We start from the raw sequence: 14,534 nt of genomic DNA, 5'->3' as shown, positions 1-14,534 counted from the left end.
AATTGAAAAAGTAGAAACAATCACTCATCTTTCCAGCAAACTGGAACATAGTTGAAAGGTAAGATGCTCAGACGGCGGTAAAGAATGGGTGAATAACTTAATCACACATGTATTTTATGACGTCATTCTCTGTGTGTTTTATTTAAAAAGGATGGGGAGGTGAATCTAAATTCAGTTATCCATAGTTTTACCCAAAATGAGCGTTCAAGAATCTTATTGTGAAAGTCATCCCCGGAAATCGCGAGTATTACTGTGACTTGACTCTCTGGAGACGCCCATTCCCAGTCCACCCCCGCCCCGGCTGCTGGTTCGGTTCCTCCCTCGTCAGCAGCCACATTTTCCTGCCTGGATGTCGGATCACCTCCGCTGTTCTACCGCAACAGGTAACAGAGCAGAACCCGTTCCGATGCATCGTTTACCCGGACAGGACGCCATGTAACACACACCGGACACCGGCTTTGTTTCCCTTCACCTTTACATGGAAGGTGAGTGGACATCTCCTTTATCCAATCCTAAAAAAATAAATAAAAGGCCGGCCATTGTAGCGTATTGATGGGGGGGAAAAGTCATGACACCTGTCAGCCTTTTTGTTTGCGTTTTAGATGAACTCTCATATAAATAACGCCCGTCGGTCTTTATTTATTTTTTATTGATGAATATTTTCAGACACATTTCCAAAATAAAAATTCAGCTGCAAATCGCCCCTACGTTTTGAGCATGCAAGCTGGCACAAACAGGCAACGGACAGTGGCTTTATTGTTTTAATGGCAGGACACAAAACTGAAGTAAATTATTAATATTTACAAATAATGTCCAGAAAACCTTGCCTGACCGATAACATGGCCTCCTTTAGAGGTGTGTGTGTGTGTGTGTGTGTGTGTGTGTGTGTGTGTGTGTGTGTGTGTGTGTGTGTGAAAACATGGAAAAGGTGTTATCAGATGTGTAGATCAGTTCAAGGTGAGTACAGGTTTCCATTCCTATGATGGTGATCGGTGCAAGTTTAGCAGTGGATCCGTGCTCATTCACTGCAGTACAGACTAATTATAGAGATTGCTTAGTGGTGTGTGTGTGTGTGTGGTTGTGTGTGTGTGTGTGTGTGCGTGTGTGTGTGTGTTTGTGGTGAAAGCAGAAAGACGAGGCTTTTTCTCTGCTGAAGTGGCAAAGTCCATCTGATCTGCAGCTCCCGATGACACCTGGCCTCCTCCCAGCAGCAGGGACTGTTGCACATCCACCTGCCAAGAAACAAAGCACTGCATAACACACACACACACACACACACACACACACATACACACACACACACACGCATTCATTGCTGTACTGAAAGCGAGGGCTTAAATGTGGACTCTCCGGGTCCAATTTCACATGGAAGTCACAGCAACGTGCTTCTAATGACGACAACTTGGCTTCAACACTTTGAAACGGGGAGTAGAAATGGTGTTTCAGGTGAGAAGCTGTGGTGGGACTTCATGCTGAGTGAGCGTTTGAAGTGTGGGGAGTGTAAAGGAGGGGAAAAAAGTAAAAGAGGCTTTGGTGAATCATTGCACGAGCTTGACCCACAAATGTAGCAAAGGGATAAATATAAGTCGGATTCTTCTGGTGGAAGCGTCCCCGATTTTCACCTGCAGCAGGAGGGGAAAGTGTGTGGATGCCTGTGTGTGTGTGTGTGTGTGTGTGCCTCTTGTGAATAGGCAGAAAACACAAGCGCACACACACACACACACACACACACACACACACAGGCTTCTTTCTTCCTCAGGCTCAGCAACGCTTCCTGGGCTGCGTCTGCTAGAACAGGGTCCCCCTCTGTTGGAGGAGCGTGCGTCGGACACACTCGTGCACACAGGCTGACGCATTGATACGCACATCCGAGCGGGCCAGTGCGGCGCACGCAGGTGTCAATCAGCATGCAGGGCCGAGTCAAAGGTCCTTTGATTCCCCCCTTCTCTCTCCCTCGGGCTGCCGAAAACCGCCGGCCCTCGACCTGACTACAGAACTTGTAACGTGCCACATTTCTAGAACATCCATACGCCACCTCGCCATGTCTGGACTATTTTGTCTTTTAGCCTTTTTTTTGGGGGACTCACATTAGAAGTCCACTATTCCCTGTTTGCACTTTAAGAGTGAAAGTCCATTGTTGACCTTGGAATAGCGTGTTGACACAACGATCTTAACCCAATGTTTGTTTTTGTCGTCGCTAAGATCGCTCCATTGCCATCAAGCACAGGACCGGATGAACCTGTTTCCCCCAGGGTGACATTTTTAAATGTGGACCCCTATTGGCCTATACCCACCCACTGCAATGCATTGTGGATGCATCACATGAGTGTTGAGGAGGAGTGACAACCCAATTAGCTGAAACCCTTTTGGAGTGAGCGTCTGAAAGGTGCTGCTGGTGTTGATGTGTCCTCGTGCTGTTTCAGGACGCTTCCTGTTTGAACAGAGATCACACACACACACACACACACACACCTCAGGGTAGAAAACGTGTTTGTGTACGAGACCGGATGAGAATCCGTTAAATACCCTCACACGTGGTGTTTACATAAGAGAGTGTTACAGGCAACACATGCTGTTTATTTACACTGGGGCCTGTTTTTGTGTCATCTGGTTTTAGAAATGAATATTTCACCCACTAACTGCTAATTATGTGCTTGAAACACTACAAAGCTGCAAAAGCTTTATTATATGAGTTACTATACTATGTTATAACACAGCTTCATTTAGAGTGCTGTTGTTTTTGGTTAGAAAGCTGAATTGAATTATTGTCAGTGGCAAAAAAAAGGATCTCATGATGATGACAAGAAAGCTGGTTCAAGTTCAAATGGAGCTTTATTTTGATGGGACCTAGTGGTAATAACTTCAATTAGCTGCTTTACTATCTGGTCACAGTTTGCTTTAATTGTTTAAAAAGATACACATGATTTTCTGTGAGTAACAGCTTTCTTATTATGCATTCTTGTCTGTATTTTCATGGGTGGATGTTTATTTTGGACTTGGGATGCCAGTATTGTTTGCTTGTGTGTGTTTTCAGCACATACATTCAAGTGTATGCAGAAACACATACGCCACGCTGAGCGCTTCATTGCTCTTAAGTAATTGGCAATGTTGGCATATGCAGAGAATGATTTATACCACAACAGCCACAGTCTCCCCCCCTGTAGGAACACACATGGAAACTGGGAAGCAGATGATGGAGTGAAAGTGTAACAAGAGCAGAAGCAGAAGAAGGGATACAAAGGAATTGGGTGGGAGTCGTATATAAGAGGGGTTTGCGTGTTGGAGTGAGGGATGAATAAGAAGTAGGGGAGCTGGGATGGAAAAAACAGGGTGAAGTGATGTTTAAAAAAGAAAAAGAGGAATGATTTGGTGGACGCAGAGAGGAGATTGCTTCGACCTGACCTAACAAGAAACACAGCTGGGGAGAAACCTCCCTTCTGAGCTGCCGGCTCGTCGATAGACGAATGAAAGAAGGAGAAAATAAAGGGATAGGTCCGAGCGGAGGGACTAACGGGAGAACGGGATTGAACGAGTGGTGAGAATAATGGAATAAGAAGCTCCAGAGGACGGTTATGTGTCGGGGCTTGCCCTGTAGCGCTGGAAACAAATGAACGCCCGCGCACACGGGGCTCGTTTTTCCAATTCCAAGGTGTTACCTGCGTGTGCTCATCTATCCACTCTACCTCCTGGGACTCCATGGTGATCCCACGGGTTGTGGTGGTGGGGGGGGGGGGGGGGTCTCATCAGGTGGGCCGGGATCCCTGCCCAGTGCACTGCACTGCAGATACATGTAGGTCAAACACTTATATTCCTAATAAACACAAATAAGACATCTCTATTTGTATTAAAATACATGGTTATGTTCCCCAGAAGAGCCTGATTGAGTGGTACTTTGCACAGAAAGCTAAATAACAGACTTGTGGAGAATTACAGACACGCTTTAATGTGCAAGAAGCCGCTGGCTTCAGCCGCCATCTGTGATCCGACAGCAACAGTGACGAATGCTCCGTCCCTCCCGGACCAACATCATTTTCTCCCCCCTCCCTCCTTATCCCTCAACTGTCTGCCCTCCTCTTCTATACTTCTCTCTGGTATCATCCCTTCCTTCTCTCCTCCTCATCCTCCCCTCTCTCTATCATTCTCTCCCTCCCTCCTCTCTCCCTTCCCCTCCTCGCATTGTTAGCCGGGGGATGACATTTTTTTTATTTTTTTTATTGCTCTTGCACACATTTTTTTATGCAGTTTCTATTCTCTTTTGCACACACACACACACACACACACACACACACACACACACACTCCCACCGGCTGCTTTGTGACACGCTCTCTTCCCTCTCTCTTCCTCTGCAGATGTCTGAGAGCTAGCCGGCCGAGTGGAGGACTCACCTCTCTGCCCGAGCTTTTCCAACCTGCAGCCATGAATGGTAGGAACACTTTGGATTGCTGTTGCTGTATTGTTGTTGTCCTGTGTCGTCCCCTCCTGTCAGCCTGTAGAGCCCCGAGATCATGTTAACATGTTGGTCCTGGATGTCTACAGACATGTCCTATAAACCTCCTCAGCAAAGAGGGCTTGTAATATTAGAAAATATGTTTTAAATGCATTTTAATGCAAATCATGAGCTATTCTGGATGTTTTTTTTGTGTGTCTGCTTCTGTTCCCTGTTGTGCTCAGTCTATAATAGGATGCATTTTGTCCTTGCTGTGGAAAGAATTGCTCAAAAGATGTGTGTTAATCCTCTTGTTTCACAGCCTTTGATCATAGAACAGTAGTTGCCGCTCCTTAAGGGCCTCTGTGGGAAACGCCTCGGAGAAAGTGTGTGTGTGTGTGTGTGTGTGTGTGTGTGTGTGTGGTGTGTGTGTGTGTGTGTGTGTGTGTGTGTGTGTGTGTGTGTGTGTGTGTGTGTGTGTGTGTGTCGGATGCATCCCGTCCGACTAAGCTCTCCGGCTCAAACCCCCCGTCCAGGAGATAAACACTCGGAGAGGCAAATTGAGAAAAACACACCAGCGGTATGCGATGAGTTAGAGTGAGGCTGATGAACACGGCGAATGTGCAATGAGGCAATCGTTAGTCAGTCAATTTGCCAGAGCAGGTGGACCCGGTGTGCAACAGTGTGGACTGAGATGCTGCCGCGTGCCGAGACTGTCGAGCAGCGGCAGCGATCTGAGACGTCGACCTTTTCCTCCCCAGGTGGAGCGTTTGATATGTAAATAGTTATGAGAGCAGTGATGTGGTTTCTCCAGCGGAAGGCCCGGGCGCCGGGTCTCTGGAGGTTTGACTCTCAGTAGCTAGACAACAGCACAACGGGCCCACAAAGGGAAAGAAAACCACACAAGCTCTTTGTGTCGCAGCTGCTGATTGAAGCCATACTGCAGTTTTTTTTCCCCCTGTAGATGGATTGTGTGTTATACTGTCTCAATATTTGCCGAAGCGCCGAGTGGAGTTTGTCTGTTCCTCCTTAGCATCGCAGTCTTGACGGCGTCCGTCAGGATGGATTTACGAGTCAAAGCGTGAAGAGAAACCCAGGAAATAACGGAGACAAGATGAGAATGCTGGTTTATAGTGCAGACATTTGATTTATGACAGGGTTGAGGAGACACACCATGTGACATGGTGAGCTTTAGAGCTGCAGCGAGGGGTCAGACGAGCTCCAGCGGAAGCTGAAAGTTATAATTGTGGGCATCAAACAGCTGTGGACTTAACTTTCTATGAAGGTCATGTATATAATGCAATCATAAGCACATTTATAACACATTATAATGCATTTATAAGGCTTTAAAAGTCATTATAAATGTTCATAATCATGCATGACCTTATAACAAGTATTATATGTTCAGCATTCATACCTCCAAGTTACACAGCGCATTATAACCAAACTTTCACCTTATGATGCATTATATACATGACCTTCATAGAAGTGTCATAGAAAGTATGCATGTTTTGTCATAATCATCTGATATGCCACATATTCCACAGCGTGGCACGGAGCGGCCTCCAGAAGAGCCCGATGCCTCGCCGTGTAATAAGCTTTGCGGTGCCCCACTTATTCGCAGGCCATTCAGCTGACACACTCACGCCGAACGGAGTGACAGGTCTGTGGACGCGGCCGTGGCTGCGAGTCCCAGCGGCGCTGTGCTAAATAGCACCTCCCTTTATTTTCCCTCCGTTACAATAGCTTCTAAACGAGGCGATATGGAGAATACTCACATCTCTGCAAGAGATTAATTACTTTCCTTAGCTTTTTTTGGGGCCTGCAATATTTGCTGACAATGGCGAAACTAGGTCGGGCACTGTGAGCTGGGGGGGGGGGGGGGTATATACCTCAACAGGTGTTGCTGTGGTGGTTTTTAGAATAGAGTGAGGTTGTTAAGATATATTGAAAGAGGATAAATGCAGTGTTTGCTCTTCATCTGCTGGCTGCTTACAAGGAGCCGCTGTGCTGGAACTAAGAGCTTTGTGTGTGTGTGTGTGTGTGTGTGTGTGTGTGTGTGTGTGTGTGTGTGTGTGTGTGTGTGTGTGTGTGTGTGTGTGTGTGTGTGTGTGTGTGTGTGTGTGTGTGTGTGTGTGTTCGCTGTGGTCAACAAGAGCCAGTGGGGTGTTTGGGTTAGCGTAGGGGAGGAAGTTCCATCATGGGCAGGGTGGTATTTCCTGAAGCTGGTGCATAACTTACACCCCTGATACCAGCTCTATAGAGACACACACTCATTATAGCACAAAGAAGTCTACTTTTTTTACAATACACAATATTACAGCTATGATATTAGAAATATAACTTTTGTCCTCAGCTCTGCGACTTGAATCATGATATTCTTGTTTGTGTTGAAATAAAGAGTTAAGAGAACACTTCCTGTGACATTTTCAGAATCAGGCTGTTTCAATATTGTTGTTGGCAGCAGAACTTGTGATATCAAGATGGAATGTGGTGGTAATGTCATGGAAATCAATAAACGCAATCGCATGATTCGTTATTCATAGATTATATAAAGCCAAATGATTTTGAACAGCTGTTTATATATTTTTGACCTAGATTTTTTGTCAAATATACAAAAGTTTGAATCTTTCTTTCAATTCCTTACCTTGATACATAGATAGAAAAAAAGTGTGTTGCTATGAATTCTCATAAATCATGGTCTCTTTTTTTTTTTTTTTTTTTTTTTTATAACTCTTTTTATTGAAAAATCAGGGATCAGCATCCATAAATTGACAGTATGGTTACAAAAGATTTTTCTTTTTTCTTTTTTTAAATCATGGTCTCTAATTAGATTAAAATGAATCTTTCCTCATAAAATCTTTCATAATAGCAACATACAATGTCAAGCTTCTTTTTATTATCATTATTATTATTATTATTATTATTATTATTATTATTATTATTATTATTATTATTATTATTATTATTATTTAATACAGATCAGCCTGTGGTTGAATGCAGCTTCTTTAAGCAACTTATTTTTGTTTCCTTTATCAAATTGTGAGCTAATGATTATTTTCATTGTCGATTAATATGGATATTAATGAAGAGAGAGAGAAACTCAGTTTACTGTCATCGTAAAATATACATAAATAACACATAAATATCGGGCGATTCGTTTAATAGTTCACGACCGATGAATGGTAGCGGCTCTACAAGGAAGAGCTCACCGTGATGTCTCAACTCGCTGTGGAAGATCTGTGTAAACAACTTGTCTGAGGGTTGTACCACTGTGTCGCTATGGTTACAGCCATTGGCGTGCGCGAGGCCCTTCTGTCGCCGTCGAGCACAGAGGACGAGCTGTTTGCTGAAAGACAAGAGTTTGCTCTTCTCTTCCTCCACCATTACGACGATCCGATCTACGGCTGTCGAATTTGCCGTTTTCTTGCATCAAACCATCTGTTTCTACTAAATGGATGCAGTTTAGTCGATAAACGAGTCCATCATTCAGCTGTGCGTCGCTCTCCGTCTCTTGCCTCCGCCGCCTGAGCTCATCGTCGATCACCGTCTCCTTATCTGCATCTCTGTCCTTCAATTACCTCCGTATGGAGCGATCCATCTGTGCACTATGTCCATACAGTCAATCCTTTTAATTAAAAAACATCTCCGAAGCGTTTGAGCCGTGGAAAAGAGATGACGGAAGGCTCCAGAGTACACGCCGATGGTACTGCGATTTGATTAATTTCACAGATTCCCTTTCCGATAAATTGATTAGCGGCTCCGATGATGATCTCTCATCCCCCTCTATTAACGACGCCTCATGATATCGAGTGTGAATGGAGTTTTCGTGGCCTTCACAGCAGCGTATTTAATTCATGGACAACCCTGAGCTTACCTTGAGATATGCAAGAGTGGAGCAGCGTTGAAAAAGAGCTGACTGGACACTTTTATACATTAATCATCATCGGGATGTTGGATGAGAGTGGTTCCATCTGGGGGGGGGGGGGGGAGATCTCATTTGGCGTGGAAATTATGCAGACTTTTTGGATGTCGAAGTTAGGAAAAAGACACTCGGTGTATATGTGAGTTTTGTATTAGCATTCACGCTTTGGGGACTTTCATTGTGTGTGTTGACGAGTGGCGCAGCGGCCCACGCAATATGGTTTTAAAATAGCTTTCATCTACTGTTTACACCTCTTCTCCGAAGAAACGCTGCTGTCATACTTAGGAAAGTTTGAGGCTCCAAAAAAGCTGGTATTATAATAATAATACAAAGGGATCTTTTTCTGTGCTCAAGTTTCCTTTACATAACAGTGACAGCGGTTGAATTACAGCCTATTGAAATGTTAAAGTGTGGTTTATATCCTCGAGTAAAAGGCTACATTCACCCACATTCAGCCGGGAATCGAACCACCGATCTTAGAGGACGACTCTGATCCACAGCCGACCCGCATCCATCATCTCTGTCGGAGTTTTGACAGTAGCTGTAGTTACTTTTAAGTCATCTTTAGATGGCAGTCAGTCGGTGTTGTGTGGACATTCATGGTCTTCAGAGGATAAGCCTTACTTTACTTCTCCACCACAATGAGGCCGACACTTCTGTTTAAGATATCCTCATGCGACCCTGAAAGAGGGGCGAGAGACAGGAAACATGGGACATTTCCGTGATGGGGTATGCATCATAACAAATAAGCCCTATCTTTAACCTGTTATTACCTATTAAAGATCTTTGAACGGGATTAGCACCAATGTAAGGAGGCTTCTAAAAATCCTGTTTCCTTGCGACTGTGTTTTCTCCAGGCGGAGCCGGCGTGTGGGCCATCACTCCGGAGGAGAGGGGGAAACACGACAAACAGTTTGACACCCTCGCCCCGGTCCTCGGCTATGTCTCAGGTAGGCCGTCGTCACGACGAGCAGGAGGCTCGGCTGTGTGTTTTCGGCTCCCTGAAACTCATGATTTGTGTCTTGATTTTTAGGAGAACAAGCCAGGAAATTCTTCCTCCAGTCTGGTCTGCCTCCTCCGGTCCTGGCTGAGATCTGGTAAGCACCATCGGACCACATTGTGAAGCCAGACAAGTACTTCCTGTTGAGCGCTCGCTTCCTTCGCAGCCTGCCCCTCCTCGTACAGTGTGTGTGTAAGAGGAGGGAGAAAGTGGGTGTAACGCTACTGGAATTCAATCCCACCAGAGCCTTACGTAACGCGCCCTTTATACTGTCATAGGAATGTACATTTAGCTATAAACGGATCGTTTTGGATGCCAGCTCTCTCTCTCCCCTCCTGCAGGAACCTTGCTGACATGGAGAGCGACGGGAAGATGGACAGACAGGAGTTCTCCATCGCCATGAAGCTCATTAAACTCACGCTCCAGGGTCGTAACTTACCGTCGGTCCTGCCAGCCGCCATGAAGCAAACTCCCGTCTGCAACTCCAGCGTTCCTTCGTCGGCACGTTTCGGTAAAGACGTCTCAGAGGGTGTTTCAGCCAAATCCTGAAACCACGTCATTTTAACTCTCACAACCTAACCTCTTAGTAGAAAAAGTGATTTCCACTCAGCAGTCTCCATGTGTTTCCTCCTCGTAGGGATGGGTTCTATGCCAAACCTGTCAATCGGTCTGTCGTCCATGTCCGTTCTGTCCGCCATGCCCATCCTAACACCCATGCCGGCTAACCCCTCCATGCACTCCTCCGTGCACACCTTGGTGCCAACGCCAATGACTTTGCCTCTCATCGGCTGTCTGGGGAACTCGGGGCTCTCCAACGGCAATGTCAACCTCCTCACCTCGCCTCTCGTTCCCAACAACGCAGGTTGGTTCTGCAGCGGAACCGCTACCGATTCACCTTCCCGGGGGGCGAATACAGATAGATATGGATTATGTTACACATCGCTTTGAGATTACATGCAAAAGAGGAGAAGAAAAACGTTTGGGGTAAAAAAAAAAGCAAAAAGACGCATAGATAAGAAGCTTGTGCTGTTGATATTAACTGAAGCACATGCAAATAAAACCATGGCAGCTGGTGAGTCAGAAACAGTAGAATGAAAGGAATACATGTGCTAATGCATGTTTTCGTCTGCCGATGCATGAACTTATTAGTTGTGAATCCACTCAGGGTCCATGGATGCTTCTGTTTGTAGAAATAGATAAAAGCATCAGCTATTTATTAAGGTCTTTCATATTTATAGTGTGGTTGTTAATGTTGCGGATTACACATGAGAGGGTCTTATCTATCTCCTCCTCCCCCCTTGTATCTGACTTGAATGCAATATGGAAGTATCGGGAAAATACAGTACGAGTCTGTATGTTTCAGTATAAAGTCACGGCTTCCTTTTACCACCAAGGAGACGAGTCAATCAGTGTTTAGTTAGTGTACGTATTAAATAAAACTGATGGGTGCACATAAGTGATTTGCTCTCATTAAGCCTCTTAATAAGAGGGGTCTCTTTTATCTGAAGGTGTACTCTTCATCTCTCACCTCCTTCATCCGTCCTCCTCCTCTCTTTATTCTCAAAACGTGTGAGATTTCTCTATTATTTGCCGTCCCCCTCAATCTTCATCCTTTCTCTCTTAAAAATGCTGAAAATACATCACCGCTGCCGCCACAGGCTTTTCAGACCGAACCCTCTTTTTGGCGCACAGTTGCAAAAAAAAAAAACGGCAATCATTTTGTGTCTAACCAGATGTCAATAACCTTGCTGCCGGAGCTCTGTGTGCCGCGAATGTAAAGTCTGAGCAGATAAGAGTGGACGTGCACACGTTCAAGGGCAACTGCAGCACGTCAGGGATTGGATGCATATGGAAAAAAAAAAGCACATGCATGCTTGGTGTGTGTTCACATGGATGCACTAAAGCACGAGATTGATTTCTCATATTATGTCCTACTTGCAGGCCTCCCTCTCTCTGGCTTCTCCTCTCCCATGGCGTTCTCTCCATCCCCCGGCATGTCGAATGCCAACTCCCTTCTGGACCTCGGATCCAGCAGGTGAGTACTGGATAAAGTCACCCCCCAAATAGTCAGTCAGCACATCGAGATCCTCCTGAAAAATACATGCTGAATCAAGCACCCAATAGAGTTTAATGGGAGATGTGAGCATTTCTAAAATGCAGTTATTCAGATTTTTAAGGGAAGGGCTGGTCTGAGTCTCACACAGCCTATTAGTCCAGTACTTACAAAGAAACTGAGGGTTTTTTTCAGGGAAGGGACAAGGATCAGAATGTGGGCAGAGATGAAACCCTCTGATAAGAGAGGGAGCAGGAAGGGGATTTTGAAATCAGATGTTCTGGTGAGCGACATTAGGAAGTGGGCTCGTTTAGTCAGAGACATTCAAGTCAAATGGCATTCCTGCACGAGGAGGTCACTGTTAACTGTGAAGTCTCCATGTATTTTTAGCAGCCGTACCAGGGCCGCCCATTTCTCGATTGGATTGCCAGGAAATTCCGTACGGATATTCATGCTTCCCAGAGGATGAACCCCTACTGACTTTGGCGATCCCCTGACTTTTCCACTCACGCCACCCTAAGCTTCACATGGGAGAAATGTCTCAACAATTACTGGATGGATTGAAATTCTTATCAGTCCATGCTAACAAGCTAAGCTAAGATAGTGGACATGCTATACCTGCTAAAGCATGAGTGGGTTAGCATGCTAAAGCTTGCATTTAGCTTAAAGCAACACTGAAAGCTGCTTGCTTGGCTGTAGACTCAAACTTAAAAACAATATTTGTGTTTAAGGTCTGTTAAAATGTGTTATAGGTTGTGGAATAAAGGAAATACATATACTGTTGTTTAGGTGTCCTAATACAGTATATGTCATCAGCCGTGAAAGCTAGCATGTCTGAAATATGAGATAGAGACTGGAGGGATTTGTAGTCCTGCATCGATCACAGTCTGTGTTGCTGCACAAATGAAAAAAGACAATAGTGGTATCCGATATCTGTTATCCTCTTTACAGTGTTGTGTGTGTGCTTTGGGAAAAGGAGTGGGAGTAAGTGTCTCATTTCATTCTGAATGTGTTTTTTTAACGACCCAGTGTTTGTCCTGGCCTCGGGTGTGGGTGTAAGGCGAGCGTAAACAAGGGCGACGGGAGTGTTAAGAACCAGCTTGATCCAGCAGCCACCACACACCTCTTTGACCCCCCCCAGTCCTAATTGTGACATCACACCCATTACAAGTTGTAATATAAGGGACTTTTACCCTCACGGTAGCACAAACTCGCCCATAGAAATGAAGCCCTTTGGGCAGAGGGAGGATCCCACGATGCATCTCCCATTGTCTCCCTGAACCCTCTTCTATTTCAGAGGAGCGCTGAAAGTTTCCACCCAGCTATAATGACGAGGAGGGGGGGGACATTCTTCTCAAATGAACATCTCCGACCCAGCCTACCCGTTTCTGCTATTCTTGCAGAGGCTTTGTTTATAATAAAAACAGAACGGGTGATTAGCACGCCGCTGTTTGCTCTCAGACAGTCATTGTCTACGTGGCCGTTTGGTACCGCCGCAGCTCATTAAGAGCTGAGAGATAACACCGGGGAGTCTCGGAGCAATTAGATCTTAAAGTCAAGGCAGTAAAAGGGAACGTTGACCACATAATATTATTGTGTAATTTCCCCCCTTTTAAAGTGATATCCTCTCTTTTTTTCCCTCTCCAGTTCGAATTCTTCCTCCACCACGTCGTTGGCCAGCAACTCTCCGAAGACGGGCGCGGGCGATTGGGCCGTGCCGCAAGGCGCCAGACTCAAGTACCGCCAGCAGTTCAACACGCTAGACAAGCTCATGAGTGGCTACTTGTCTGGTAGGTCCCACACACACACACACACACACACACACACACACACACACACACACACACACACACACACACACACACACACTCCAGCCTAAATAAACACGGCGGTTCTCAGCACCGCTCGGCTGCTCACGAGCCGCGTCTCTCCACGTTTGACGGCGCGTACTCTGAGTCAGCTTCACCTCACGTACTCTTGTGTTTGACCCCTTGACCCCTACGCTCTGTCAAGCGTGGGGGTCGGACGTACGCAAACACGTCCACGTCAGAAATTCACCGTGTTGTTGTTTCTGATTTTTTTGTTTTTTTACTTTGCAGGACCCCAGGTTAGAAACGCACTAATTGCATCCAACCTGACCCAGACTCAGCTCGCTACCATCTGGTGAGTGTAATGTGTGTGTGTGTGTGTGTGTGTGTGTGTGTGTGTGTGTGTGTGTGTGTGTGTGTGTGTGTGTGTGTGTGTGTGTGTGTGTGTGTGTGTGTGTGTGTGTGTGTGTGTGTGTGTGTGTGTGTGTGTGTGTGTGTGTGTGTGTGTGTGTGTGTGATCCAGAAGGTAGTCCCATCTCAGGCTGTGTGCCTTATTAACTCCATAATAATGTCTGTTCTTCATAAGCAGAACTAATAGATGGAGGATGCCATTAAATCAAAACTACACTGGTATCTTTGCCAAATTCATGTGCACATCATTGCCAGGATTTACAGCACAAACCCCATCCATGAATATGAATACATTACCGATTTGTCATTTAACAAAAAAAAAAAAATAAACTCCTACTCCTTAATTTGTAACACCTCGCTGTTGTGTGGGCTGTAAAAAGCAAAACAGTGAATTTTAACACATTGTTGTGGGTTAATTGTGTTGCTTCCCTCTCGACGCTTGCATCAGTAAAGAAACATCTCTCTGATGCTCTCCAGAAAGAGTTTCCTCTAGTGTTGCTTGAGGGTGTGAGTTACTGTGATGTGTGTACATAGGACCCTGGCCGATGTGGACAAGGACGGTCAGCTGCAGGCGGATGAGTTCATTCTGGCCATGCACCTGGTGGACATGGCTAAAACGGGACGACCTCTGCCCCTCACACTGCCTCAAGACCTGGTGCCTCCCTCGCTCAGGTAACGCACACACTGGATCCGTCAGAGCATGTATTACATTACATACAGAAATTATGATATTTTTTCATTTCAGGGGAGCAATCAAGCCCAGTGAGCTTGTTAATGGAACGGGGCCCTACATAACGCCCTGTTTACTGGACACACTGGAGATAGAACTGGCACAAAAGAGCAAAAACGCTGGTACGGCACTTTTTATGTTGCATTATAATGTGCATCCTTTAGCCTTTCCTGTGTCACA

The 14,534-nt window shown here is 45.6% G+C and overlaps 1 protein-coding gene across 2 annotated transcripts in view; it reads left to right on the top strand.

Moving 5' to 3' along the window:
* The first annotated feature begins 301 nt into the window (after nucleotides 1–301).
* The window catches only part of itsn2a (intersectin 2a), a 29,832-nt gene continuing 15,599 nt past the window's right edge, over nucleotides 302–14,534 (top strand). For both annotated transcript variants that reach the window (XM_084030761.1, XM_084030762.1), the window contains exons 1-11: nucleotides 302–485; nucleotides 4,351–4,424; nucleotides 9,210–9,302; nucleotides 9,386–9,449; nucleotides 9,694–9,863; nucleotides 9,990–10,214; nucleotides 11,294–11,387; nucleotides 13,053–13,195; nucleotides 13,505–13,568; nucleotides 14,159–14,296; nucleotides 14,370–14,476. In XM_084030761.1, coding sequence (XP_083886887.1) covers nucleotides 4,418–4,424; nucleotides 9,210–9,302; nucleotides 9,386–9,449; nucleotides 9,694–9,863; nucleotides 9,990–10,214; nucleotides 11,294–11,387; nucleotides 13,053–13,195; nucleotides 13,505–13,568; nucleotides 14,159–14,296; nucleotides 14,370–14,476 — 1,105 coding nt within the window. In that variant the 5' untranslated portion in view covers nucleotides 302–485; nucleotides 4,351–4,417. The remainder of the gene's footprint in view (nucleotides 486–4,350; nucleotides 4,425–9,209; nucleotides 9,303–9,385; nucleotides 9,450–9,693; nucleotides 9,864–9,989; nucleotides 10,215–11,293; nucleotides 11,388–13,052; nucleotides 13,196–13,504; nucleotides 13,569–14,158; nucleotides 14,297–14,369; nucleotides 14,477–14,534) is intronic.

This window comes from Eutrigla gurnardus (assembly GCF_963514095.1).
Source record: "Eutrigla gurnardus genome assembly, chromosome: 16".
NCBI classification, from domain to species: Eukaryota; Metazoa; Chordata; class Actinopteri; order Perciformes; family Triglidae; genus Eutrigla; species Eutrigla gurnardus.
Note: the sequence above shows the minus strand (reverse complement) of the source record. Positions and strands in the feature narration are given on the sequence as shown.